Source organism: Salarias fasciatus, chromosome 19, assembly GCF_902148845.1.
Source record: "Salarias fasciatus chromosome 19, fSalaFa1.1, whole genome shotgun sequence".
In the NCBI taxonomy this organism is placed as follows: Eukaryota; Metazoa; Chordata; class Actinopteri; order Blenniiformes; family Blenniidae; genus Salarias; species Salarias fasciatus.
The window spans coordinates 15,197,690-15,223,476 of record NC_043763.1 but is presented as its reverse complement, the minus strand read 5'-3'; the positions used below and the strand labels follow the sequence as shown (position 1 = coordinate 15,223,476).

The 25,787-nt window shown below is 44.1% G+C and overlaps 1 protein-coding gene and 1 long non-coding RNA gene across 3 annotated transcripts in view; both read right to left on the bottom strand.

Annotated features, from left to right (window-relative positions):
* On the bottom strand, positions 1 to 12,298 carry LOC115406742 (uncharacterized). Its single transcript, XR_003933564.1, has 2 exons — positions 12,264 to 12,298; positions 1 to 1,413 (listed from the first exon to the last, which is right to left on the bottom strand). It is a non-coding gene; the product is annotated as an uncharacterized LOC115406742 (long non-coding RNA).
* Positions 1 to 19,901, bottom strand: part of sertad4 (SERTA domain containing 4) — a 35,037-nt gene extending 15,136 nt beyond the window's left edge. Inside the window, exons 1-4 of one of the 2 annotated variants that reach the window (XR_003933563.1) lie at positions 19,312 to 19,901; positions 3,892 to 4,064; positions 2,801 to 2,919; positions 1,660 to 2,725 (exon numbers count right to left, since the gene is read on the bottom strand). Coding sequence is in view for 1 of the 2 variants with exons in the window: in XM_030116950.1 (XP_029972810.1) it covers positions 1,856 to 2,725; positions 2,801 to 2,919; positions 3,892 to 4,045 (1,143 nt within the window). In the remaining variant the exon portion in view is untranslated. Of the gene's footprint in view, positions 2,726 to 2,800; positions 2,920 to 3,891; positions 4,065 to 19,311 lie in introns of both variants that reach the window. The other variant, XM_030116950.1, reaches the window with a different exon arrangement.
* Positions 19,902 to 25,787: the final 5,886 nt, after the last annotated feature.

Sequence of the window (25,787 nt, the reverse complement as noted above, 5' to 3'; positions counted from 1 at the left end):
TTGTACCACTTTGGTTTGGGTTTTTCATCATGTGATGATGAGACAAGAAATCAGTGATCATGCCCTCGGAAGCGGTTTGCTGTCTGTTCTCCATTAGGGTTTAATACACTTTATTCATCTCAGGCTGCTTTCACACCTGTGAGGCAGACATGTACGTTTGATCATTTGTAGTTATTCTCATCAGTCTTGATTTTATCACTACTGCGCGTTAAAACATGGAAAGCACTTTCTACAGATCATGAACTCGAGGATTTTATTTGTTTTTTCAGCACAATTTTTTCACACAACTGCACTATTTGATATATTCAGCAGTTTTCGCACCTCTCCCTACGCTGCTGCACCGTACTCGACGGGGTCAATCTAGAAACGGCAGGAGAGAAAGAAGCCTTGATCTGACACATAAAGTCTCGTTCGTACTTCGACTGATCAACTGAGGGCCCGTTGGATTTCTTGTGATGATTGGACTGGCTGTAAATCGTGAAGTGTTGCAGGCTGATGAGACGAGCGCGATAACCACTGCCCAAACGGATATCAAGACAAGTAAATCTCAAAGAATGAAGGACGTGGCAGTAATATTAATTAACGAAAGGCATGTCCATATGCCAACGTACAGCCATCGTTTTAGTTGGAAACGACAGCCGCCCATATTAATAATGAATTTCCATTGCGATCTATTAGATGTTTGCGTCATTAAGAAAGCTTCCTTCAACGTGAGTTAAAGTAACGGCTTTGATGTTATGCCATATTAAACCCTTATCAAGCAACAGAGAAGCCAAACCAGCTTGAGCTTTGATTTCCTGTCAATCAAAAAACAAAAATTAAATGGTGTTTGGGACACATTTACCTATTGAAGCCTCCTGCAGCTCTCGTTGGGTCATACTGTTTGTGCTTGGTCAAAGACAGGACGTGCTAGAAAAAACATGCATTCTGAGGTTAAAAACAAACACTTCTCATGTGTGGAAATTAACGTTTGCTCTAAAATTTTAAACTTTTACACAACACTTTAAAGAATCCCTGCATTTAACTACATGCCCCTGTCCTGTTTTTTTTTTTTTTTTTTTCAGTCAAACGCAGTCACTTGGAATGCAAGATAGCTACTTAGTAACAAGAACAATTACATGAACGCACAATATACATGAAACTATAAAAAAAACCAAACAAAACTAAGGCACTTGAAGTTGTGATTGGACATTGTGATTGTGTTGTCTTAAAGTAATCTGAAGTATACACAATGTGCCGCTGTTGCAGCACAGTCGCTTGCCATTGCCTGAGACAGCGTCAGAACCAGCAGGCACACATAATAATGTGTCACCTTTATCAATAATAATTAAAAAAAAAAAAAAACCCAGCTTAAAATCAAGTTTTAAAATGCTACATTGTATTTCGCATACAAACACACAGGCATACACACTCCTAACTCCACAACCCATCATCACTTCATAGGCTTGTTTAGGGTCCTGAAACAAGACCGTTGCACCAACATAGAGCCCCAGTTTAGACCTTTAGTTTTGTGCTGTGGGGCTTGAAAATGGTCTTGGAGACAGTGCAAAAGCAAGCTTCCCTTCACCTCCGGGATCAGCAGATCCCACCGTACATGACCTTGGTTTTTCAGAACTGTTTGTGAGATGTGTCCGGCGGCCACAGAGCCCCAGAAGTGACTTCTTCTGAGAGTTGTACCTGTGTACCGCCTCGGGCTGTATTAAACTGTTAAAATAAAGCTGACTTGGCATTATTCAGCGCTGATATCTTACACCTAAATCTGCTATGAGGAGAAATAATCTTGGATAGCTTTCAGCATGGTTATATTTCATTCCAATAAAGTGTAGAGTTTGGAGTGATTCCTCTGAAAGCACAGTTACTGTCTCTGAGCCCGGCGCTGCCAGAAGCTCACCTTGTGCAGCTCTCTTTCTGGGGCAGGCGAGTTCCACTGACAAGGTCTCTCGACCTGCCCCACTTCCTCCTCCTCCTCCACCTCCTCCTCATCCTCCTGCTCCCCCACCTCCTCCTCTAAACTCTCTGTCATGGAGCTGTCCGCTGTCCTTGCGCGTGCGCGACCCGGCAGGGTCCGAGTCCTGCTTTTCCGGCTGTGTTTGTCTCTAACGTCTTCCGAAAGCCTCCTTTCATCGTCGTCTTCCTCCTCGTCCTCCTCCTCCCTCTCCTCCTCATTCTCCTCCTCCTCCTCTTCCTCCTCCTCCTCAACCTCTTCGTCCTCGTCGTCCTGATCGTCTACCGCCAGGCCCAACTTGCTGTGGCCCGCCAGCTGGAAGAAGGAGGAGGAGTGCGGACTGGACGGGCAGGAGGAGAGCGCTGCGTCGTACATGGACAGCGGGAGATGGAGGTAGTGTCCCGCGGCGGCGGCGGCGGCGTAGATGCAGCAGCACGTCTGGGCGCAGTCGGGCCGCAGGTCGCCCTGTCCCCCCCGCAACATGCGGAAACGCTTGCGGAAGGGCGGTCCGGCTTGGGGGGCCAGGCAGATGCGTGCGGGGACGGCTCTGTGGAGGGTGGGGGTGGCGCTGGGCGGCAAGACGCAGGGGCTCGCGGCGAACGCCGGGTTGGGCGGAAAGCACCAGTCGGTGCTCTGGAGCAAGATCTCAGCTCGAAGACGCCGGAGGAGGTTGTTGACGAGGACGGAGCGCCGGAGGAAGGCCTCGGGGTCGTCGATGAAACGCATCTTCTCCAGGGAAAGGCGCAGCACATGGGCGCGCTCCTCCAGCACAGGTGCAACCTGGAGGGCGGCACGCCGTTAGAGCTACCCTCAGCTACACCGTCAGTGTTTCACTGTGCACGCGCGTGTACTCACAGTCTGGCAGTACGTCCTGAAGCTGAAGGGAGGCTCATCTTCATCCTCCACAAACTTCCTCTTGAAGTACGCAATCCTCGACACGGAGACGTGATCGGGAACCCGTCTGCAGGGGGCCTCTGCACAGAGGGGGGGTCACAGCCAGACCATCAGCCACACTGCCACGCTCCCTATCGCCGCTCCGGTGGGCTTATTAGTCAATGCAACAGCGATTCCTCCCACCGCACTGCAAGTGAAATCTAGAGAACCAATTCCCCGAGTCGCAGACATGACTTCCAGCTGGGATTGAAATGATTATCAATTTCATGCTATCTTCAATCAAACTCTTCAAGTCAACCAAAGCCAGCGAAAATTCTCCTGCATCTCTTTCAAAAATAAATGCGCTCATTTCAAATGAAAAGCCTTCTGGTCTACACTGCAGAGACAGATTTAGCTCCTGTATTATTCAAGTACACAATATGTCTCATACAAGGTGATATTATTTCATAATATTGCACATGAAGCTTGGTAAAACCAATTGTGCGTAATATTTGCTCTTGGTAGAAGCATGTTAAATGTTTATTAGATCACTAATGCTGATTGAAATTATCTCTCAGGAGTTAATGTTTTGTATTCATTGAATGTGTATGAAACATTCATATATTCAAAGTAATATGTTCCAAACAGAAATTCAGAGATGTGCTAGAAGTCCAATGATAGCTGAAACTCATGTTTATTGTAAGAATACATCCATTATCCAAGTCCAATAATCTGCATTTTGATTTTAACCGTTTCAGCAGTGTCTTGGTCAGAGTCGAGAATAAAACTCTGAGATACTTTGTGGATGTAATCAAAGCAGGAACAAGTACTGCCAGCTTGCTACCATGCTAATTAGCTGACTGCCATACAGCAATAGCATCTGCTGCGTCCTCTCAGAAGTAGCGCTGCATGGTTATCTACAAGCGCATCTCGCATTTTGGCTCTCGGAGTGAAAGTGAACTTGGCAGATGGGTCCGCTCGTCAGGTCACATGCGAGCTCTTAAAGCCGGTTGTTGTGATAAAACAAGTCTATGGTAATGACCGGATAAGCGCGGGGGCCTCGGCGTGCGCACCTTGTGTGAACTGCTCCTCGGAGCTGCACGGCGGGGCCGGGTTCGACAGGCAGGTCTTCGTGCAGCGCTCGGACTCCCATATGGGCTGGTACGGGGAGAGCGGAGGGTCTCCTTCTGGGTCCAGGAAAGGATTCATGGACAAGACGAGGGTCATCTCTTTCTCTTATTCAGCTCTGGAAAAAAAAAAGAAAGAAAAAAAAAAAGGCTGTAATTCACACTGACAGCACATTACATCATATAAATGTGGAAACACAATGATTTACCGACATTATTTCAGATTATTAAGGACATCAATCAATTTCCTGTTGATGGTTCCACTCTGGAAACGATTGATGTACATGAATTATTTCCATAAATCTCAAAGGCATCGTGCATATGCTTTCCTAATGACGCACTAAATGTTAACAAGCGGTTATCTGATTCTGGCAAATGCGCTGCTTTTACGTGGAGGAGTTACCAGCTTCTGTTCGACCTGTGTGACAAATCGGAGCGACAATAACGGCGAGCGCGAAAGCGAGGCAGATGGCTGGCGGCTCTGCAGAAGCGAGGGACACAGATGGAGAAATGACACCCACTCACACCACCAATTCCCTATTGATTAGTCTGTAGGGGAGTGAGCGAGACGTTTGACACCAATTTGTTCGGTGAAATGGATCCCACACATGAAACGGCGCTGGGAAGCTTGTGTCAACAGCGTGATCATCCAGGAAGCAGAGGGGCTGGGGCGAGGAGCGCCAGCAGGTCCACTGCACACGACAAAACAACTTCAACACAAATAACTCCAACAGGCCCCGAGTTCTGGGTCAGCAACCAACAAGCACCAGCGAAATAAAACCATTAAACCAACTTGTCTTAAAATCAAGAATCAAATTTGTGAAAATCAGAAAGCAGCTTGTATCCATTTTATCTTTCATTTGAAATAAAATTTAGGTAATTTTGTCAAAAACTTGATAAATGTTGGCATTGTTGTTTGGTGTGATATAATCCACAGATGGAAGGAACTCGCTGCAGAGGTTGTTTCTGAGCATCTTGGAAGATTTCTCTGTCATCCCGGATGGATGAAGGCTCTACTTGCAGACAGACTCTGTGACTTTGAGACGAGGCCAGATTAGAACATCAGGACAAATCAGGACTGCTTGTTTATCTTTACTTACATAGTGACCGTGAAAGTTACTAAATACTTCGCTGTCCAGCTGGCCAATAAACATTTAAATGCTTACGTGACGGTACTACATGAAAAACTAGGGCAACTTCATCCATCTATCTTCTAATCTGACTTCTTCACAAGCACTTGTGACTGAGTCACAAGCATCAACCAGTAAACTCTGGGTGGAGGGTAGAGTAGTAATATTTTTATTTGTTTTACATTTATGCATGGATGTTTTTCCTTTATTGGAGGCAAACTTTACCCTGCATTTTATCTTTATCTTCCAAATATCTTCCTGTTTTTTTATTGATCACTCAATATATTTTTATCTGGGTCATATTTCTTTGTTTTTTAATGCTGGTTCTTATCTCTTACTCAAACAGGGCTGGCACACACACACACACACACACACATATTTCTGATAGAGATCTGATGGATTCACACACGGCGTTGTGATACAGAAAAGAAAAGGCAGAAGTCCGACACATTATTTCATAGCTGAGATGTTTCAGTGGGGAAGACAGGGTGTAATTGTGGTGCTGCCGAGGGGCCTGAGGGGGATTCTGAAGCTGAGACGTCCTTTTGATCCTTCTTTATGCAGAATGCAAAGCCAGCTGTGCGAGGTAAACAGTCCCTCCTCCTTGTCACCACCGTTTTTTTACCCCAGAGATTCTCCCGTCTCCCTACAACACCCACAATCCTCTTCCACCTGCCGACGTGAGCAAATACCATCGCCCGCAACCAATCTCGACAGACCAAACTGAGGCGACACCATCTCAGCCTCACCCCTGTTGGGTAGCTGATTAAAATGTCCGCTTCAATAAGCTCTCGGTTTTGCTTGGCTGAACAGTTTTATTTCTCCGCGCTTCTTTTTCTACTGTTTGCCTTTAACTGACTAATCAGACGCACCTAAAGCCGTGGAAACATCAGCTCAGACGGCACGGCTCTCACCAAATCCACCCAGCCGGCCCCGGGGAGGGGCGGATTACACAGAGCAGCACCACATTTGGACTTTTTTTTCTTTCTTTTTTTTCATTTTTAGCACACATGCTTTAAATCAGCTTTCACAGATCATTACAACTCCAGTGTCACTGGACTCATAGCACCGGTCTTTTAGTGGTGTTAATGTATCTCATCCCGAACCGTGAACCAGATCACCTGTGAGCCTGGAGGGAGGTGATTTTAAGAACCTGAGACAATAAGGTTTCTCATGAAGTTAGAAATAAATGAATTACAGTAAAGAAGAACCACTGATACAAGCAATATCATAATGCTGAATGAACCCACAATAAAACAATGACTACAGTGAAGCAGGTGTGTGAGGACTTACAAAGTCTGTCTTTCCTTCTCAGTGTTAAGGTTTATCCTGTTTGTTTTTACTGCTCCCTGTTATGGGAACAGTCATATATCATAATTGTGTCTTAACATCCTCGTCAGGTGACGTTTTATTGCAGTCTCATAAAGTCCGACTGTCTGTCCTTTCAGGTTCATATATAGTGGGACGCCTCGATTATTTTCTCTCCTGCTATTCCAGATCTCACCTTGCTGTTTGCAGATCCTTCCTCGTGAATTGTGAACACCTACGTGTCTTTTTCTCTGTGTGTGTGTGTGTGTGTGTGTGTGTGTAAGCAATGTTGTCTGTTCCTAATTTGTTGCTTCATGTCATGCACGTTTGTTCAAGTCGTTTTCAATCACGGTACATCAAGTCTTTTCCGTGTCAAGTCTGTTTTCATACTCCTGTCTCGTCACGTCTCTTGTTATTCTTGTTCTGCGCTTATATTCTGTTACCTGTTGCACAACCATGCCTCTCTGTAGCAAAGAAACACACACTCTGTGATTTGTGTGCTTGAGGTGGTGCAGTAAGTCACAGCATGAATTCTTTAACTCTGACCGTTTGGTCCAGAAATTTGTGTCCGTAAGCAATCCAGATAGGTTATGGGTTAAAAATAGGAGTCCTTGCAGAGGAGATACAGCCCTCAGCGCTCCCTTCCTCTTTACTCTTCAAAACATTCCAGGCAGATAAAAGTGGAAAAATCTAGGTTGAACTGGGAACACGAAATATAAACACTCCAGTAGGAAAATTGCTGAAACAAGACCAAGAAGTGGAAATACATCTTCAAAATACAGCTGCTTCCCTCCATCACACAGGATTTCCACATCTGAATCACACCGGTTCAGGAGACGGGTGGGAAGCCTCGCGTCTGAACGAGGGGCAAGATGTGCTGTCGGCTTCAGGGAGGAGTTCCTGATGGGGCTTTTCAATCAGACACAGATTTTGTTTGAAGCATGTTGACATCCTGAAGGCTTTAGAAACTGGTTGGGCACACTGTCAGCAAAATAGTTCCTAAAAAAGAAAGTGTTTTATATGAATGTCATGCACGTTCGTCATTAGACATAAAAGTATGAGTCCCCTTTGATTTTCAGTCCGCAAGTGAAACTTTAATTAATTTGGCTCTCAATGTCACTTGTGCACCTGCCTATAATGCTCATCAAATGGAAGACTGTTTTTCAGGGTAATTAAATTCAACAGCTTGACGGAAATACTGACATATTTAAGGTTAAATGTCATGGCGTGAGGAAATGTCGAGGACATTTTGAAGCTTATGATTAGACCAGGTTAATGAATGGGTGGAGGATTTGGAAAACATCAATTAGCTTAAAAAAAATTGATCGCTGGGGTTGTGTGGAACAACGGGACGTCATTTACATATAAGCTGACTGTGTAGGCATAATTGCCAAGTGAGAACTCGGATACATATTGGGAAAACAAAAATCCATCACAAAAAGGTTTCCAAGCACACAAACAAACCAAGGATCCTCTTGCTGTGAGGCCAGTGTGTTCACCGCTACACCAACATGAGTGCTCCAATTGTTTTCCAGTGGGTTTAAGATATCTTAGTGAGCCACAATACAACCACTTTCTGATTAACTATCTTCACTGAGACGTTTTCATTGGTAAACAGTCAAAGAAAATCAATCTAAAAAAATTAATCAGACAATCACGCATGCAGAAGATGCTATGCCGTGTCACATAAACCCAACAACTTCCCTCTGTAAGCCTTAAAGCTGGGATTAACATTTTCCAAGTACACCATCAATTTAGCAGTCTGATCTCATTTCCAGATCACAAGCAGAACTGGAAAGGTGCGACTTCAAAAGGTCTCCCTGACCACAACATTAAACACTGGATATGTTCCAGTGTATGTTTGCCCCGAGCCGGATATCAAACTACAGATTATATCTGTAACCACTTCCCCGCCATATGGCCATGAATCGCCACGCAATGTAAATAAATTCTCTGGAGTACCCCGTCAACAGGTGTTACTGATAACCTTCTACTCCAGAGTGAGCCACACATCTAATCTGTCCATTCTTTTCTGCACTGTTATTTCCATTTCAAATTCTCTATCTTTTCAAAAAACTGGAAAAACTCCTAAACTTTCAGTTTGCAATAAGAACTATAAAAAAAAAGTAGTACGTGGCAGATCAGTGTGACTGTATCACCCTCTGCACCGACTGTTAGGACCTGAGTAGGAGCAGAGGTGGAGGCTACAAGCGAAGCAGCAGATGGTGAATCCACGTGTACGCGGTGTAGGAACACATCACTGTCTCCGCTCGCCTCGGGCCACACTGTGAGCTAACAGTGACAGCACATGTGGCACATGGAAAACATTTTAAAGCGAGCTGTCAAAGTCAACTCATACTTGTGTAAAGCTGAATCTCACCGCTGTGGGCTCCCCCCCATCCACGGACCACCAACCAGGGCCAATTATGTCACTGCTATTGAGCACCACCGCCGTGGTTAATTAGCAGCTGTGGCCCCTTCTCATCTCCCCACCCTGAGCTGCTGCTTTACTCTCAGCTATTTTTCCTCTCCATCACCTCCCCACGCTGCTACATTTGCTTGGGCACAAAGAAACAAGCATGCCATCACTCCCTCTGCCCTCCGTAGGGACCTCCATCTCAACATCCCTCCCGCCTCCCTCCCTCCGCTATGCTCGCTTTCATCCCCTCGCTCACTTGGCCTCCCTCTCTTGCTGACATCCTTTCAACAACGGTCACAGTTGACAGCTCTCTGAACCGAGGGGGGCGAGGGGGAGAGAGAGAGAGAGAGAAAAAAAAAAAAGGAAACGATGAGAATACCGACAGAGCAGCTTTCCGACATGTACAGCAATACTCCTTGTTCTTCAAAGAAAGGAGGGAGAACGGAGAGGAGGTGTAGGGGAGACAGTGTGAATAAGTGTGCGTGAAAAGGAAAGGAATAAATGGGTGGTTGAGAAATAAAAACAAGGAGAGAGAGGAGATCTCCTGGGAGGTGGTGGAGGATCATCCCTCTCTTTTCCTCTTTCTGTCTGCATCTCCCAGGAATGTGAGCGTGAGTGAGAGCGAGCGTCGACTCTCACTGTGTGATTAACACAATGTGTATTTGAGCAGCAACACCTGTGAGTGTGTACAGCGCGTTGTGTGTGTGTGTGTGTGTGTGTGTGCGCACGCGCGTGCACCTCACCGACGTTCAATACGCAGCTCCTCCAGCTCCATCCCTCTTATCTTCCCTCTCTCACAGCTTCCCTAACTCTGTCTGACTCCCTATCGCACCTTTTTTTTTCATTACACCCTTTGATGATGAGGAGTTAATTGCGGTGCCAGGGCACGAGACAAACCGAGGGAGGGAGGGGGGGAGGAGGAGGGCGGTCGAGAGAGAATGGAGCGGGGGGGGGAAGGACAGAGGAAGGGAGGGATGGAGGGATGCAATGAGTCAGGGAAGGGAAGATAAGTGCCTTAGGAGGCTTGTCATGAGTGGAGACAGATCGCCCGCAGGGATGATTTCTGCTGCTGTGATTGACTCACTCCCTCCAGCGCTGAGATAGACAGGAGAGCGCGCACTCAGACGTGCACGGCTTGTTGTGTCCTGAGATATTTTGCGGGGAAAGTCAACCAAGGCCGCGAGAGTCAAACGAGGTGCACAAATGTACCGTGGCTGTTAGAATTGGCCGATTTGGAGATGAAACTGGTCAAGGCGAGTAACTTGGCGATATGAAGCTGAGGGTCCTGCATGTTGTTTGCATTCAGAGTTACAGATCACAAGTTGTTCTTCCTGCGATGGATGATTTTCATGTATTGCATCTCACTTGAGTTTTGTCTGAGATTTAAAGTAAAACACCGAACCTCAGTTTGATGCATTTCAGCCGTCTGTTAGAGAGTTCAGCGCACCTTTTTTTTTTTTTTCTATTTGCAAGCTCAGCATTTAACATTTGGAAGCACTTTGAAGTGTTTCCAAGCACAACTGGTGGCGGACCCGGCGATGCACGGCGGTGTTTACACGACAACGGAAACAACTGGAAAGGGCGCCGCTTCACACTCAGATGTTCCAGTGTTTTCATTTCTGTACACACGGAAATTCCAGAGACACTCAAAACGCTGCAGTTTGGATGTCGGCCTCCTTTAAACCGTCTTTCTTCATCCTGTACGCCCTCTCGGTATGTGGTGTGTGTAAAAAAAAAACACACATGTGATCCAGACGGCGGTTGAGTGAATGTACGCTTTGAAGGAGAAGTACTGTTAAAGTGGAAAGAGTAAGCAGAACAAACTCTCTGGAATGCTGCGTTGTTTTTGTTGTCCTTCCAGCAGCACATGTTCATAAAAACTGTCGACTGCAACCGCAGTGCGCCTGTGGTGTACTGCGGGTTTCAGGACGGTTTGGTTTCCTCTGTTTACACACAGACACAGACCAGTGTCTTTTGAAAAAAAACTGGACACTGGAAGCAGTTTTTAGAGCGTCGATGGAACAAAAAGTTGAGTTTTTACTCTCTCGACATTGCCACTGGAAAAAAATAATGTTACTAACCGACACAATCCTTGTAGGTATTCTCACATCCTCGACCATAACATAAAACATAATGCTATCACGAACAGCTGCTGGGTTCATAAGCAATAAAAGGCGGAAGTTAAATGAAGTTAAATGCCAACTTGAAATACCAGGATCTGATCCTGAAGTTTCCTCATTGCGAAGTCAAAGACTTTTGTGAATGGCGCTATTACAGACGTGAAATAAGGTCTGTTTCTGTACGTGTTTTAAAGGCTGACACTTTTGAAGCTTTTCCACGTCTTGAATCAGGCCGTGTGCTAACACGGGGCCAAATGAGACCACAGAGGCTGCTGGGAGCACGACGTCATCACATCCAGCACAGGCCAGTCCACATTTACAGCCTCACGCTGTTTTTATTTGTCCTCCTGCAACCTATATTGAATCGGTCCTTTACAGTTCTTTGGTTCCAAGTATTTTCCGACTCACGCAAAAGGAAAATACTTTCATAGATGAGGAAAGTGAGCTAAATCAAGTAACAAGTTGTAAGTTTACCGAGTGTGAATAGGAGCAGTGTAGTTCATTTTTAGCCCAACTGGATTATCCCTTTAATATAGTCAGACTTTTAATACTGATGTTTGAGAGGAGGTCTTGTTTAACATCGTGTGTATACTTTTTTTTTTCTTTTCAATGTTTGAGTCTAAAACCAGTGGAAACTTCACACAGGTTTTTTAGTAATTTGACCCTGGAGACGCTGACGTCTCTTCCTCGCCACACCCTTCTATTCATTTTTATATGAATCAGGCTTCACTACGGCTGTATAAACAGGAGGCAAAATAATATATGATGTGAGTGCGTTTGTATGTAAATGCATATCTCGCAATAAAACTTTCAGTTAACCAAACTACATGTTTAAGACTACGGTAATCACTACACCGTTAAGCGGTTGGTCAATAACACCAACCAACAGTAAACTCTGCATATGGATATTTTCTGTATGGTCATGTTTTCAAGGACATACTTGGAACAAATATCATTTCCTCTACAGAAACTGAAATATTTTTGGGGATTTATTTTTGACATTTTCAGCACTTTAAATCACTGGAATATTTCATGACAGCTTTTGAATTATTTTTAAAACTGGATGCCACAATCATCACAATTACATTTCAGAAAATACTTAAAACTTTTTTGGTTTTGCTATGAGAGGAGAAAGAAAAATGTTTTCTATGTTGTTTCCACTTTTTTTTCTCCCCTTTATTACTGAGTCTTGAACAAGTGTTTGCAGTACTTTCACAGACTGGACGGACTCCTGCAGCCTGTCATATGTGAGCACTTTTTTCCCCAACTGACCTCACTGTGTACTGTCATAAAAAACTCCATCTCTAGTCTGTTTGTTTGTTGGTTTGTCATGGTGATCACACACACACACACACACACACACACACACACACACAACCATTTTCACTTCTGCTCCAAAAGTGCGATCCACACTTCCGAGGCTGCAGTAGGTGCTGTTTGTGTTGTTTTCGAGGCTTAATGGGAGCGACTGATAAGATAACATGTTCAGTCGTGGTCAGATTGTTGAGAGCGGGCCAGATAATGTAAGCTGTGATTGGTGGGATACACAGCATTTTTTAAAATGCTGTTTGTGGTTAAAGGTAGTTATAATATTAAGGTGGGTAAACCATGACCCTCTGCTTGTCTATCTCTCTTTTTTTTTTTTTTTCACTTATGATTTTTCAGGAATGTTTGAAAGTTCACCATACGCCTAAAAAAATATTTACACGCCAACTGACCTTAAAATGAAACCGGTGGAAAGATTTCCAAACGTTTAAGAGAATTTATGAAGGACACCTCCAATAAACTTTGTGCTTTTTCAAACTTTTTCTTCTCGGCTGCCACAAAAATGCTAATCGATTCTGCATGTGTTCTGAGTGAATGCAGTATCACTCTGTGCGCCTGTGTGTGTGTGTGTGTGTGTGTGTGTGTGTGTGTGTGTGTGTGTACGTGTTCACTCCCTGTTCTTTTGGCCAGGTTTTTCACTAAGTATTTCCGAGCCTAAGGGGAACAGATAGCAGTAAAAAGACGCCCGTGGTTTTCGCATCAAACTAGACCCCCGAAGGCCCAAAAGCGTCTTCGCGGCTCACGCACGCAACAAGCATGCAACGTGTCATGATTTACCAGCTGCACAGAACCCGGCAGATTAATTGTAGAACAGGGAGTTTGTGCAGATTACACGAGTGTGTCGCTGAGATTTTGTTCCGCCAAATTACATTACAAGACGCACTGTGCAACCAGAATACGGATTCAGCACATTCTGGTGAGGTGCAGCTATTTTTACAGTCAAAGAATCCCACAAAAACGGATGCTGTATATCTCACTTGCTGAAAGAGCGGTGCTATTTTTACACAAACATATGTGGCTGAGCGCTGTGATCACCAGCCTGTGTTTCTGGGCAACATTTTCCCTTTTCATGTCGCTGTGAAATTAGCAGCCGCTTGCAACAATGCAAGAATGCAGCTGTAAAATATCAAATGGCTGGACTGCAGTTTTCTCACTTATGCCGGGCCAATTTTCCATTATGCTCCTTTTCCCAAACACAGACGCTGTAACACAACCAGGATTAGCACTGATTGTTGGTGATTAGCTGCCAAACCTCGATAAAACAATACCTGATTTTTTTTTAATCTCTAAGGATCACAGATAAAACTACATTTCCAGAGATTTTCTCAACAAAAATTTAAAGAACTGTACGAAAGATACACAGTAGTGTAAAGCAGAACAATGGGCGATGACAGTAACCTTGTGCATATGTACAAAGAACGACAAATCCTCTTTATAAGTCAGTCATGATGGTGTCAGCTCATGTTAGTGTCAGAAACTTCAACCAGATGCAGGTGTGTGTGTGTGCGTGTGTGTGTGTGTGTGTGTGTGTACTAACAGTTTCCGTGGTGGACCAAATCTAAGTGACACATCTCCACAGTGAGAAAGAAAAGTGGGTGCAGGCCTGAAAGAGGTGCCTGTGGTTTTGTTGATGGGAGTTTGAACAGCCAGCTTCCTCTGAGCTCTGTGATCTCACGGCGGGCGCTCCGAATCTCGCAGGAAGAAGCACAACCTGCCACTGCCTCGACTGCTCCCCTGAATTGTCGGATCCCCCCCCCCCCCCCCACACACACACACACACACACACACTGAATGCTGATGTGATCTGACAGGGGAAGGACCGACTCACCTCTGTCACATGGAGCACCTGTTCCATTCATATCGCTACCTGGTGACCTGCATCCCTCGTATGCTTTGCCTTTTCGCCTTGTGCGTCTGTCTGTCCTCCTTGGTGTACCACAGGGATCATATTTGGACCCGATATTATTTACAATTTACATGCTTCCCATGTGAGAAATTCTGAGTAAGCGTGGTATTTCTACTTGTGTACAGAAGATGCACAATGGAAGGCTCCACTAAAACTTGGCATTAGAGGTATGACCTACATTTTCAACTGTCTACTTAAACAACTAGTGGGGTTAGCGTCTGGATATCAAACACTGTACGTTTTTCATGCCAAATCAGAATTCCTTATAATAAAACCTTTTTGTCTCAGTACAAATAACTTTACACCCATTGATTTGTTCTGGTGCAGTTGAAAAAATGGTAAGAAGGCAAGTCACTTTTTCATACTTCTTGACTCTCGCTCTTTCATCTGATAATCGCGTCACCAAGAGACGATGCAGTCCTGCATTACACAACTGAGACTGAAATGAAAGATGAGCTCATTTCTTAGTCCTTCTGAACAAAATTTCAAACAAGTTGATTTATGCTTGTTTCAAATCATCCAGGTTAGACCTCCGTAATTCTCTTTCCTCTAGCATCAGTGAACACGACATGAAATAACTATGGCTGATCCAGAAAACTGCAACCTGACTTTTAACACATAAGAAAACCCAATCACATCACACTCCTGTGCTATCAGTTTCTTTTTTTAATCATAATGTTTGTGTGCCAAGAGGAAAAAGAAAAAAAACTTATAACTGCAAAAGATGCACTGAAAACCTATAAAACTACAGTAAAAAACAAAAGCTGGCCCTGACGCAGAGGAGAGTGACGGGAACAGTTTTAGACATTCGAAACATCTCACCTCATAATATGGAGACAAGCACACAAAGTCAAGAAATGTCATCCCAAAAAGGAGTGCAACAGCTCACAGTTCATTACGTGAACTCACAGCCTCCTGTTTTGATATATCCAGAAGTCAACATACTGCAAAAACATGTTTGCGCTCGACAGAGGTGGGAGGGCTTGAGAAGGTGACAATAGAAACACACACTGGCAGTGTCCCAGCGAGGAGAGGTGAGATGATAGCAGCAGCTATGTGCAGAGCTGAGAGGAGCTTTATGACACTGCGTGGTGTGAAACCAACGAAGACGCTGTATTTCTATCAATTTCTCCATCGATCCAGCTTTGACCGACTCCCACCCAATACTTCTGGAACTATTTGTTTGATCTATCCACAAAATCCAAATCAAGACAAACTTCAGATTTGAAAAAAACCATTATGCGATCTTTTGAACAGACACAATAACAGCATAAATGTTATTTGAAAACATATTTTGTGACATTTAACCGTCACAATTATTGTCTAGAGAAAATTACGACCCCAAATCAGACGTGAACAGTGACAAACCATGAAGTATCACAAATACAATATACGATCCCAGGAGCCTTCAAAGACAACCATTAGGCATGCTTCCCTGGTCTGCTGCAGATTCTGGAGAGCTTCATACTTGATTTTTTTTGGAAATGTGCAGACTGCTGTTGTGACAACCTCTGGGATTACAGAACACCCAATGAAAAGTGACGATCCAAAACACACTCCTCTTGTGTCTGGAACAGTTCTGTCACAAATGGAGGGTGATTACTGTAGAATTTTTGTTCAAAGTGTTGAAATCTAATATGATTTTAATGAAAAAATTAAATCCGGAACAACTCCACCTGCATGGTGGAAAGAGCCGATTCGTAAAAGGTATAAATATAGAGGGATGATGTCTAATAAACTGCAGGAGAGACTATCATCTGATCATCACAGTGTAACTGAGAGCTCAGATCCAACATACAGCCCACTTCCTCTCTGTATGAGAAGCCGCATCCCATCAATCTGTCTGTCGGAGTGGGGGCGGATGAGCTCGCGAGTGCTGGCATCAGAGGGCGAAGCGCACAGCGAGACAGAGAGAGGGAGCAGATAGAGAATAGATAATAGGTTTCATGACATCAAGTTCTCCTCTGGAGTAGCAACAACAAGGCGCTGTACGCTGCGCCTTCAAACCGAGGCACTCAAATAGAAAGCAATTAGCCCCCTGCTAGTAAAGTGGACCACAGTCGCACACGGAGGCCGGCCTCACTCGATGCATCCAAGAAGAAAGGCTGGAGACGCTTTTGTAGAGGCGTGCTCCAAAAGGAAATCCATAGCAGAGCATTTCATTCAGTAATGTTTTTTTTTTTTTTCTTTTTTTTTGGAGGGGGATGAGTTTCCCAAAAACTTGATGCACCGAGAATCTCTCAAGCATCAGCAGGGTGGTGATTAGCTGCGATGCACTGCAACCGCGCTCCTCGCACCATTAATGAAGATAGATGGTGTCGGCCTCAGTTACAATCTGTAGAACCTGTAGACTGAGAGAGTTGGAATTAAGCACCAGCAGGTCATTGGTGTGAACCCTGGTGTGGCCATCAAGGCTTCTGCTGGACAAATTTGTACAATGAGGGTACTTTCTCCAGCTCATTGAGGTTTTTAAAGGCACCTAGTTTTGGTAGAACTTGATTGTTGAAAGTAGGGTTTTTCAAAATCCCGCTTTTGTGCGATGGCTCGTTTCGTTCCAGGACAGAAAAACAACATTGAGCCCAGCCACTGCCTGCTCTGCCTCTCCCCTCTGCTGTGTTACATCGGTGTGTGGGTTTCTTTTTGTTTTTTTTTTTTTGGAGGGATGCATCTTTGATTGTGTTTGTGCCAGCTTGCAGCCTGTCAGGAGCTATCAAGAGGGCCGTCTTGGCCGCGGTGGCGTGACTAAGCTGGGTTCAGGCCCCCTCGGGGGGGTTCGCTCGGCGCTCTTCTTGCTGAGCGGTGACACATGTGTTGTGACAGGACAGCTGCATTATGGACTATCCGGGGACGGCTTGTTGTGGCGTGAGGGTTAACAGGCGAGGGCTCGGTGTGTACGTCACCGCCAACACTCCCAGAGGTGGATGCAGCACATTATAGACGGACAAGGGCATCGGTATGAGGATTACAAAAACACAAAAAGCACAGTGTCAATCCTTTTTCACAGCTGAACACACAAAGACTCTCAAGCTGCTTTTTTTTCTTTTTTAAATATCAAAATAGGAAACGAAGGGCCATTTTTAAAGCTTTTGAAATCCCCCATGTTCTAACGTTTAGGACGGATGATAAACTACTTTCACTGTGTGGAATGTGAAGCATTTTGAGCCAGTGTTTCTCCACATTGCATTAATTCTGCCCTGTCTAAACAGATGAATGTTCCTGCCCAGGTTTCAATTCATCACAGACGCACACACGGCCAAGCGCTGGAAGAAATCTCGAAGAGGAACGTAGTTTAGAGGATTTTGAGGTGTGTGTGTGTGTGTGGGGGGAGAACTCGCCCTTTTTTCAGGAGCAGGTGAAGTCATGAGGTCCCTGGCTATAAATAAGTCAGAATCATGTCACACCTTCCTCTGTTTTGAGGAGTGTTATCCTTCCCTCTCAGGTTCTTGTGTGTCATTTTGGAGTACAAAGGAGTATTCATGATTTGGAAGCAGTGCCTGAGGCGAAAAGAAAAAAAAAAAAAAAAAAAAGCCGAAGTCTGGGGCTACACCCTGTGGTCCTGACACACACAATCAGACACACACACACACACACACACACACACACTCGAGTAGCTCAACTTGTCTTGACTGAGACCTTTTTACAACAAACAGAGCAGGAAAAGCCGAGGACAAAGGCGATGATGTGAAGCCAGCCAACCGTTTTCAACAGTCGCAAGCCTTCAGCGTGATCTGAACCGGACTTTTCTTTAATTATTGCCTCCCACACAGGTTCTGGCCCTAACAGATTACAAACCATTACAGTCTTACGTATCAGCCACACATTTCAAGTGCTGGTAATTTGACGCCGTGCGCCACGTCCAGCCTCTGAAAGAATGTAGCCATCCCTCCTCCCTCGGTGTAACGCCGCACTTGAGTCTGCCGAGAGCCGTGTTTTGAAATGCTGCTCCAGATGTGAGTCTCTGCGCCCCGCTGAGAGAGATGAATGGCTGAGGGGGGGCTGCAGGCTACCTACAGGTTCACATGCTTAATGAGCAGAAGAGTCTGCTGGGAGCGAGATATGATTGATAGCGCCGCGACAGAGCTGGAAGAAAGGGAGGCAGGCGGAAATCGCAGTGAGGGCTTTTTTTTTTTTTTTTTTGACAAAGACGATGGGGTGGAGGTGCTTTTGGCAGGTTGGGGAGAACAGAAGCGAACCTGGAGGCCGACTTGCCCAAGCGGGGATGCCAGGAAGCCCCCTTGTCCACCAAAGCCAGAACACTTGCAGCTGCTCTCCCCCATCCTGTCTGTTCCTTTGGTGTTCGAGTTCTGGATGTTCCTCCCTGTTGCGTGCCTCACTTATATTCCACATCACTTTTCCCTCCAAGGGAAACAAATAGCTAAGGTGGAATTCCTGGCAAGTGACTCCGGATGTTGTTGGCAGCGAGCGGCGGCGAAGCGCATCCAACCCTATTACCCACCCGCTGCGGCCGAAGCCTTTATTCTCCGCAAAACAGCAGACACACAAGGAAGATGGTGTTTATTCATCATCCATTAAATTAGGAATTTTTTTTGTGAGGTTTGGGGTGAAAAAGTATGCTCACAGTCCACCACTGGTGTCGCGGAGTGGATGAATGTGGCACTAAGCCTATAAAGCACAGAAATGACATCAGGAAGCTCAGAATTACACAAAAATCCGTCTCCTTCTCCTTTTTCAGGAGAAAGCAGCCACCCCGTCCAAGAACGGTCCGCCTCAAAATAATGAAGCCAGGCTGGCTGGGTGCCAGGAAGGGTGGCTGGTTATGTCAGCCTGCATAATGTGTCGGACCAGGGTCTCTGTCATGTCATACCAGTGAGCTATTGACTGCCCTGATCCTCATTAATCCTGCAGCAGTCAGTCCAACACTTTACTCTCCTCACTCTACAGCAGCTGTAGACACCAAAACAATGCAGGTCATGTAGAAACAGACAGCTCAGACTCAATAACTTAACAATTACATTAAAAATCACATCTTACAGTGGAGTTCAAGTTGTAATGTAAAAAATATATACATAGAAAATGGAGAATGGATTGAAGAAAGGGCATCTACAAAGTGATCAAAAAACATTAATTATTGCATATGAGGCTGATGGAAGTGGACCCTCCCTGGCTGAAACGTGAGGCTGGAAGGATGCTGCTTACCTGGGGGGAATGCTCCGGAGCTCGTCCTCGGCTCCACTGTGAAATCCAAGCAGCAGAAAAATGGGGGAAAAGTCCCGCTTGAAGAAAGGCGGCCGTGTCCTCCGCTGCCTCTCCTCTAATTTTAGACCAGACACGCAAACGTCGCAACCGCGTTAAACACCACTTATGTAATTACTACTTCATTAACCACTTGTCTACATGCTAATCACTGCGCGCGCGCCTCGCTGTTTGACAGCTGGTTTTGTTGTTGTTGCTGTTGTTGTTGTTGTTGTTGTTGTTTCCTCGGCGGAGGGACGGAGGTGAGCCTCGGCTGTGTGTGTGTGTGTGTGTGTGTGTGCGTGTGTGTGTGGTAGTCCGTTCACGGTGGCTTTGTCCCGGAGCGGCTGACGCTGCTGCGGCTCGGCTGACAGCTCCTGTGGATGTGCGGGGAGAAAACAACAGCAGCTCCGCCGCTTCCAGCCAGCGGCCGCTGCTGCGTTCAGGCGCCGCTCGGAATTCTCGCCGCTCTCTTCACGGTCACTTTCATGTGTGACCGATGAGACGTGGCATGTTACCAGTGTTTATCACTATTGATGTGATTTCTCTTAAAGGCACAGCGCATGAAATTTATTGCGATTTTTTTTTTTTTTTTTTTTTTTGGCGTGCTGCTGAAAGGCAACAGTGTTTCTCAAATGGTGGGTGGAGACGCAAAGGGAGAGAAAAAGTTCATTATTCTGAGGATGGGGAAGGATGAAAATGTTTTGAATGACCAGGTGTTGTAAGTGAGAGGATGAATTCAGTAAAACAATTCCATCCACAATTAAAAAGCACACCTGAGCAACGACTGATTTGATTTCAGATTTGTGCATGAAAATAGAACTCCATTTAGTTGTTCATCAATAAATTTGTTTTAGTTCAATGAATGTGTATTTTTTGTGTTGAGTTATGACTTCTTCTAATACAACTGTATTCTTTTTTGAAGCTAAGACCTACTTTCAGGCTAATACCTATTAGCCTACTGGCGGGAAAGTGGGTTGGAGCCCCAGACCTGCACAGTGGATGTCCACGGCTCCATAGGGATATGTAAAATCCAGATTACACATCTGTATGTTATATATGTTACAAATAAGGAATTTAGGTTAGATTATTTACATATACTGAAATGTTTCCTTGATATGCTGACTTTTGTTGCTGTTGTTGCTGCTCATTTGGATTGCATTAAAGTTACTATCCCAATACACTCAAGCACATATTTAGAGCACTGCAGAAAAACATTCATACACACAAGAAGAACATGAAAACTACACACATAAATTCTGGGGTTGGAGAGTTCTAAACCACTACGTCACTGTGCTGCTCACTTTAGACATTTGAAAGTGAATTAATATATTTCTGATCATTTTGCAAGCACTGTCACTCTTTGAATGATTAATTGGCATATATTTTTTGGGCTTTTGTGCAAAAAATTAAGCTTTTTGAATGAATTAACACTTCGATAACAGTTCTCCAAAAAGTCAATAACTCTCAAAAATCGAGTTATTTTCCCTGGTAATAAGTTTAAAAACCTGCTCGAACAGGCTGCTTCAAGGTCTCCACAGTGAGGGGGTCGCCAAAACCTTCTTGTTAATGTTTAGTTAAACAATGTCAGCAATAAGCTTTAATCATATTCAATTTATGTTAGGCCAGTGGTTTTCAAAGTGTGGAGTGACTGGAGTGCACCAGGAAAAGTGTGGGGGTCAGGGACCATCCAAAGGTCATTGTATTGACCTTTGGATGGTAGGAGGCAAATCCGTGCATAGGGAGAACATGCAAACTCCACCAAGAAAGGCACCCAAACAGATTTAGATCATGGGAATTCTCACCTAGAAGTGTGAACAGAAACTACAGCACCATGCAGCGGGGTGAAGTTTTAGTTAAAAAATCTAAGAGGGAATCAGACGATATAGACTTGAACAATATTTTAAGTGAATCTAGCAGGAGAAGAGTTCTGCTTTCTGTTGTGCGTGGACCTCATTGGGCTCATACCAATAACATCTTATCATGTGAAAACTATTAGAAAGACTCCCAATCATCTTAAAATACTAGTGTTACAGGTATGTATAATGTGTCTATTGATCGGTTTGTACAAAAGTATTTCAGTGAATACATTACCACTGGCTTCATAGTGTTTCATTTTACTGTCATAAGCGTAGTTTCCCACTGCACTTGAAGGCATTGTAACACTTTTTTTTTTTTGAGGGGTAGTGTGTTGGAGATCTGCTCTGCAGGGATGTGACCGACAAAGCGAGGGGAGGGGGGAGCGAGCCCCTCTCATCTGTTATGCATTTCCCCTTTGATTCAGCAGCAGCAGCCACTGAATCTTATTTTCCAGTGTTTCTCCTTTTTTTTTTTTTTTTTTTTTACAGGTCTTTGTTGTGCGTTCAGCTCGCGGAACGAGCTGCACAACACAGTTAATTGTAGAAACATTACATAGCTTTCTCTCTCACACTGTGTTCACTCCTCTCTTTACCTTCTTCTCTTGTTTATTCTCAACCGAGTGCCAAGATCACACAAAGCAGGGGCGTCGATTCAGTCAGACCTACATCACAGCCGAGGAGAACCAACAGCTTCAAAGCCGGTGGCTGTCTGTGGGATGAAATGATCAGCAAAGTGAAGAAAATGCGCCCAACAGATCATCTTCGACGATGAAATGTTGACTCAAATCTACACTTGACAAGATGTTGTTGTTTTTGTTGTTTTTCGTAGTTTCCACATCTGACCTGATAGCCTTTTCATTATTTCTGAGAGGGATACTTGTGCCTGTAGGACACAAAGTTGTTTTTTTTTTTTTTTTTTAAGTGAAATTATTCACTGGTGTACACGTCTAGCGCCCGCCATAATAAGAGCTGCAGGCGATCTGATTTGTGAAAGAAACACAATTCATTTGAAATCTAGTAGTTTGAGTTCACCTCAAAAAGTTGAGAAAGTTTTTGAAGCAAACCTGACCTGACAAAACACACAATAAAATGCACTGGTTGCTCCACCTGTTGGTTGTTTGGTGGCAATGCGAAGTAATCCCAAACCAAAAAAAGAATTCATTTAAAAAAAAATAATCCAATGCAAGCCTTTTTTCCTTTTTTTTTTTTTTTACTATTTTTTGTAAACAATAATATCACATAGAAACTCTATCATAAATCCATTCATAAGACATTTTACAAATCAAATTCAGCCTGAAGTACAGGAGAAAAGTACATTTACAAGTACGTTAAGACACTGTGACACAAGTCTGCTGAGTGAGAAACAGTAAGGCACCGATGCCGTGTGTGGCATAGGTAGATTCCAAATCAAAGGAAAACGATATGCACGAAAAACCAGCGTTAAGAGACCAGAGGAGTTTTCAAAATGTGTCAGAAAAGCAAAAGAAACAATACCACAATGCATAAAGGTACTGCTTTAAAACACCTCATCAGTGCAAAACAACATGTGAAAGGAAAAAAAAAAAGGAACGTCTGAGAGAGCTCACTGGAGACTCGTTTACTCAATATGAATCACCTGGAAGAAAAGGAGGAGCTGTTCTGGGTCTTAATGGGTCCAGGCAGAACGGTTCGGTTTGGTCTGAATCTGGCTGCAGCTGTAAAAAGAGAACTTTTGTTTCTCTGCAGACGTCAGTCGCTTCTTTTTATCCACAGAGCTGCCTGTTCTGATGAAATCATTATGACTTTCATATCAAGGTTTCGTAAGCAATAAAGAAACTACCTTTCACTTCTGTTGAATTCAGGGTGTGTGTGTGGGCCGGGGTCATGTCCCCAGTGGACAACCTACGAAAAAACAATTACCTGAACAGACAACTCTTGGTTATCAAACATAATTTTTTCCTGTTACTTCTTCTAAAAATATTTATTTTGAAATAGATGAAAGCTTGACCAAATTAAACAGATCAATCCCTTCCTAATATTTAAATTAAATTTTTTGCAACCTCTTTGGCTGTATTTAAAAAAAAAAACAACTAAAAATTCAGTGTTGTATCTTATTATGCAATGCCAGTTCAATAAAGTTATTCATAGAACTGACTTGGAGGCTGGAGAAGAAGTAAAGAAGAAGGGAATTTATTTTAGAGGCACAGACACTATTTTCATGTTTCTTTCTTCACCTCTATCACTGTTCTCTTTATCTTACTTTTTGCTTTTCTGCGTCCACCGGCTCTCTTTTGTTCCGAGGTCTTACAGAAGAAATAACATCAAAATTCATGTTTGTAAGGTTTTGATTTCCACACAGTGGTGACATTTTTCATACTTTGTAATGTAATTCTGCAGATTAGCCTGGCTTTGGACTGCGGGCCGTGTATTTGACAGCCACAGAGCATTCTCCTAATATAAAGGATAAGGGATCTCAGATTGCTTTGAGTTTCTTTTTGTCGCAGGATGTCAAACGTCATACATTAGACTGAGAATTCAGCAGGAGCCAAATGAAAAAGATCCAGGTTGATTATAAGAAGTAGTACAATTTTGGAATTTCCTTAACAAGTAGCCTAAATGGACTGAGCGAGAAGCTGTGTTTCGCATGGTGGATTCCACTGTTGTGCTGTAAAGGCTGTGCTTCTGTTTCTCGCTGCTCGGGAGCATCAAGGCTGGAGAGTCTTGACAGATTGGTTGCAGATGAGCTCTGCCGGTCTCCTTTGCACTCCTCTCTGAGCATCCAGACGGGAATGCAAATAAGACCTCGAACTGTGAGAGAGGAACTGAGAGAATCAACCGTGTGTGTGTCGACACAACCTCGTCCCCATCGTTGATACAAAAATAGATAAGAAAACATTTACCGATATAAAGTACGTAACAGGTAACCAAGAAGTGTTTTTTTTTTTTGTTCTAATTCAAATGAGAAACAGCAATAACTACCCAAGTCACAGCCCCCCCCCCCCCCAACACCCCCTTTACTGCACCTTCTCCAGTCACCTGTCTCACACACACACACACACGTGGCAACCACAGCACAACGCTAGCTTTCACCACAACCACAGGCACAGTAAAGAGTACATGTATTTGGAGTTGTGTGTAAATGAAGTGAGAAAGTGGTTCCAGCTGAGGCCGTCAGACTGTGACGAGAAACCGTTTCACCTCTCCGAGCCTGAGACCAACGCTGCTGTGCTTTCGTGATGCGAGGACGAGGACGAGGGCGCGGGCGCCCTCAGGGCATGTCTGCTTTTTGACGGACTTCTGCGTATGCAGCCACACAGTTCTCGTTCGTATGTAGCACCAGAGAGGGTGAAAAAAGGGGGAACAGGTTGGATTTCTTCACATCCATCAGCACAGATGTCAGGAAATAATAATAAATAACAACAACAACAAAAAAAAAACATCGGTTTGTAAATACCATCAGATTTTGTGTCAAAGTTCTGAATGAACAGTCGTCACATAAATACCACAGACAGTAACAGTCGCACCTTACTGGACACAATCTCAAACTCAGCCTCAGATAAAGACACCTAAAACATGTTCACACTTGTCATGTTTGGTTCGTGTTCAATCGATAAAAATCTCACAATGATGGATATCCGTGCTGCGTTTAGCTCCGCAGATTAAACATCCAGCTGTTCACAAAACAGGGTCTTTACATCTTTTTTCTGTACGATTTGAAATAAAAAAAAAAAAAAAAACCTCTAAAGTGGGTACAAAGAGAAGTGGATTGAGAGTGAATTTTTGAGTTTTTTTCTCTGTAGAAGATGTAATTACGCCACAAGTGTGAAGACTGCCTCGGGTTGTCCATGTGTGAGACTGTCGGTCGTAGTTTTAACTTGTTTTAAAAGCAGCATCATATATTAGTATAACTTTCTCTTTTGTGTTCATGTTGGTCTCACACCAGTCAGTAATACTGATTTTAATTTCTGGCCGAGATCACAGTGCGCTCAGCTTTGTGAAGTTTAATTTTCTGAAGCCTCGGCACTTCACTGGTACATGGTAAGAGGAGCCACTGATTCCTATTTATTTCTCGCCGATACAGACGTTTTTGACCACATTCACATTTTCTGTTTCACTTTTGTCAGAAAACAGTTATTTGGATTTAAACAGTCAACGTGAACACGAGTTGGACAATTAAAAAAAAACACATTCAACACAAATTTGTGCAACATTTGCTTTGATTTGATCACTTTGCCAAATGTTATTCGTCAGGGACTCTATATGTGTTAGATCTCTGGTTTCCAAACAGGGGTATTGGCATTTTTAGGGGTGCCTGAAGGGGAAAAACTGGGAAACCATGCGTTAGACTGACGTTTCAGCGTTAAGTTTTCTAGTAGATTTTCCACGTCAACTTCCCTCCGTCTGAACACAGTCCTGCAGGTTTTGAAGGATGTGAAGACTCAGGGATTTGTTGAATTTCAAATCAGGTCCAGGATGATGCAACCTCAACTGTATTCAGTTCCTGCAACTGAGTCCCACAAGCAGCCGTCTGACTGAGGATGTGCAGGATGCTGGCTTGGTGTGAGGCACACCTGAGGCTCAAACAACAGACATGATGGGATG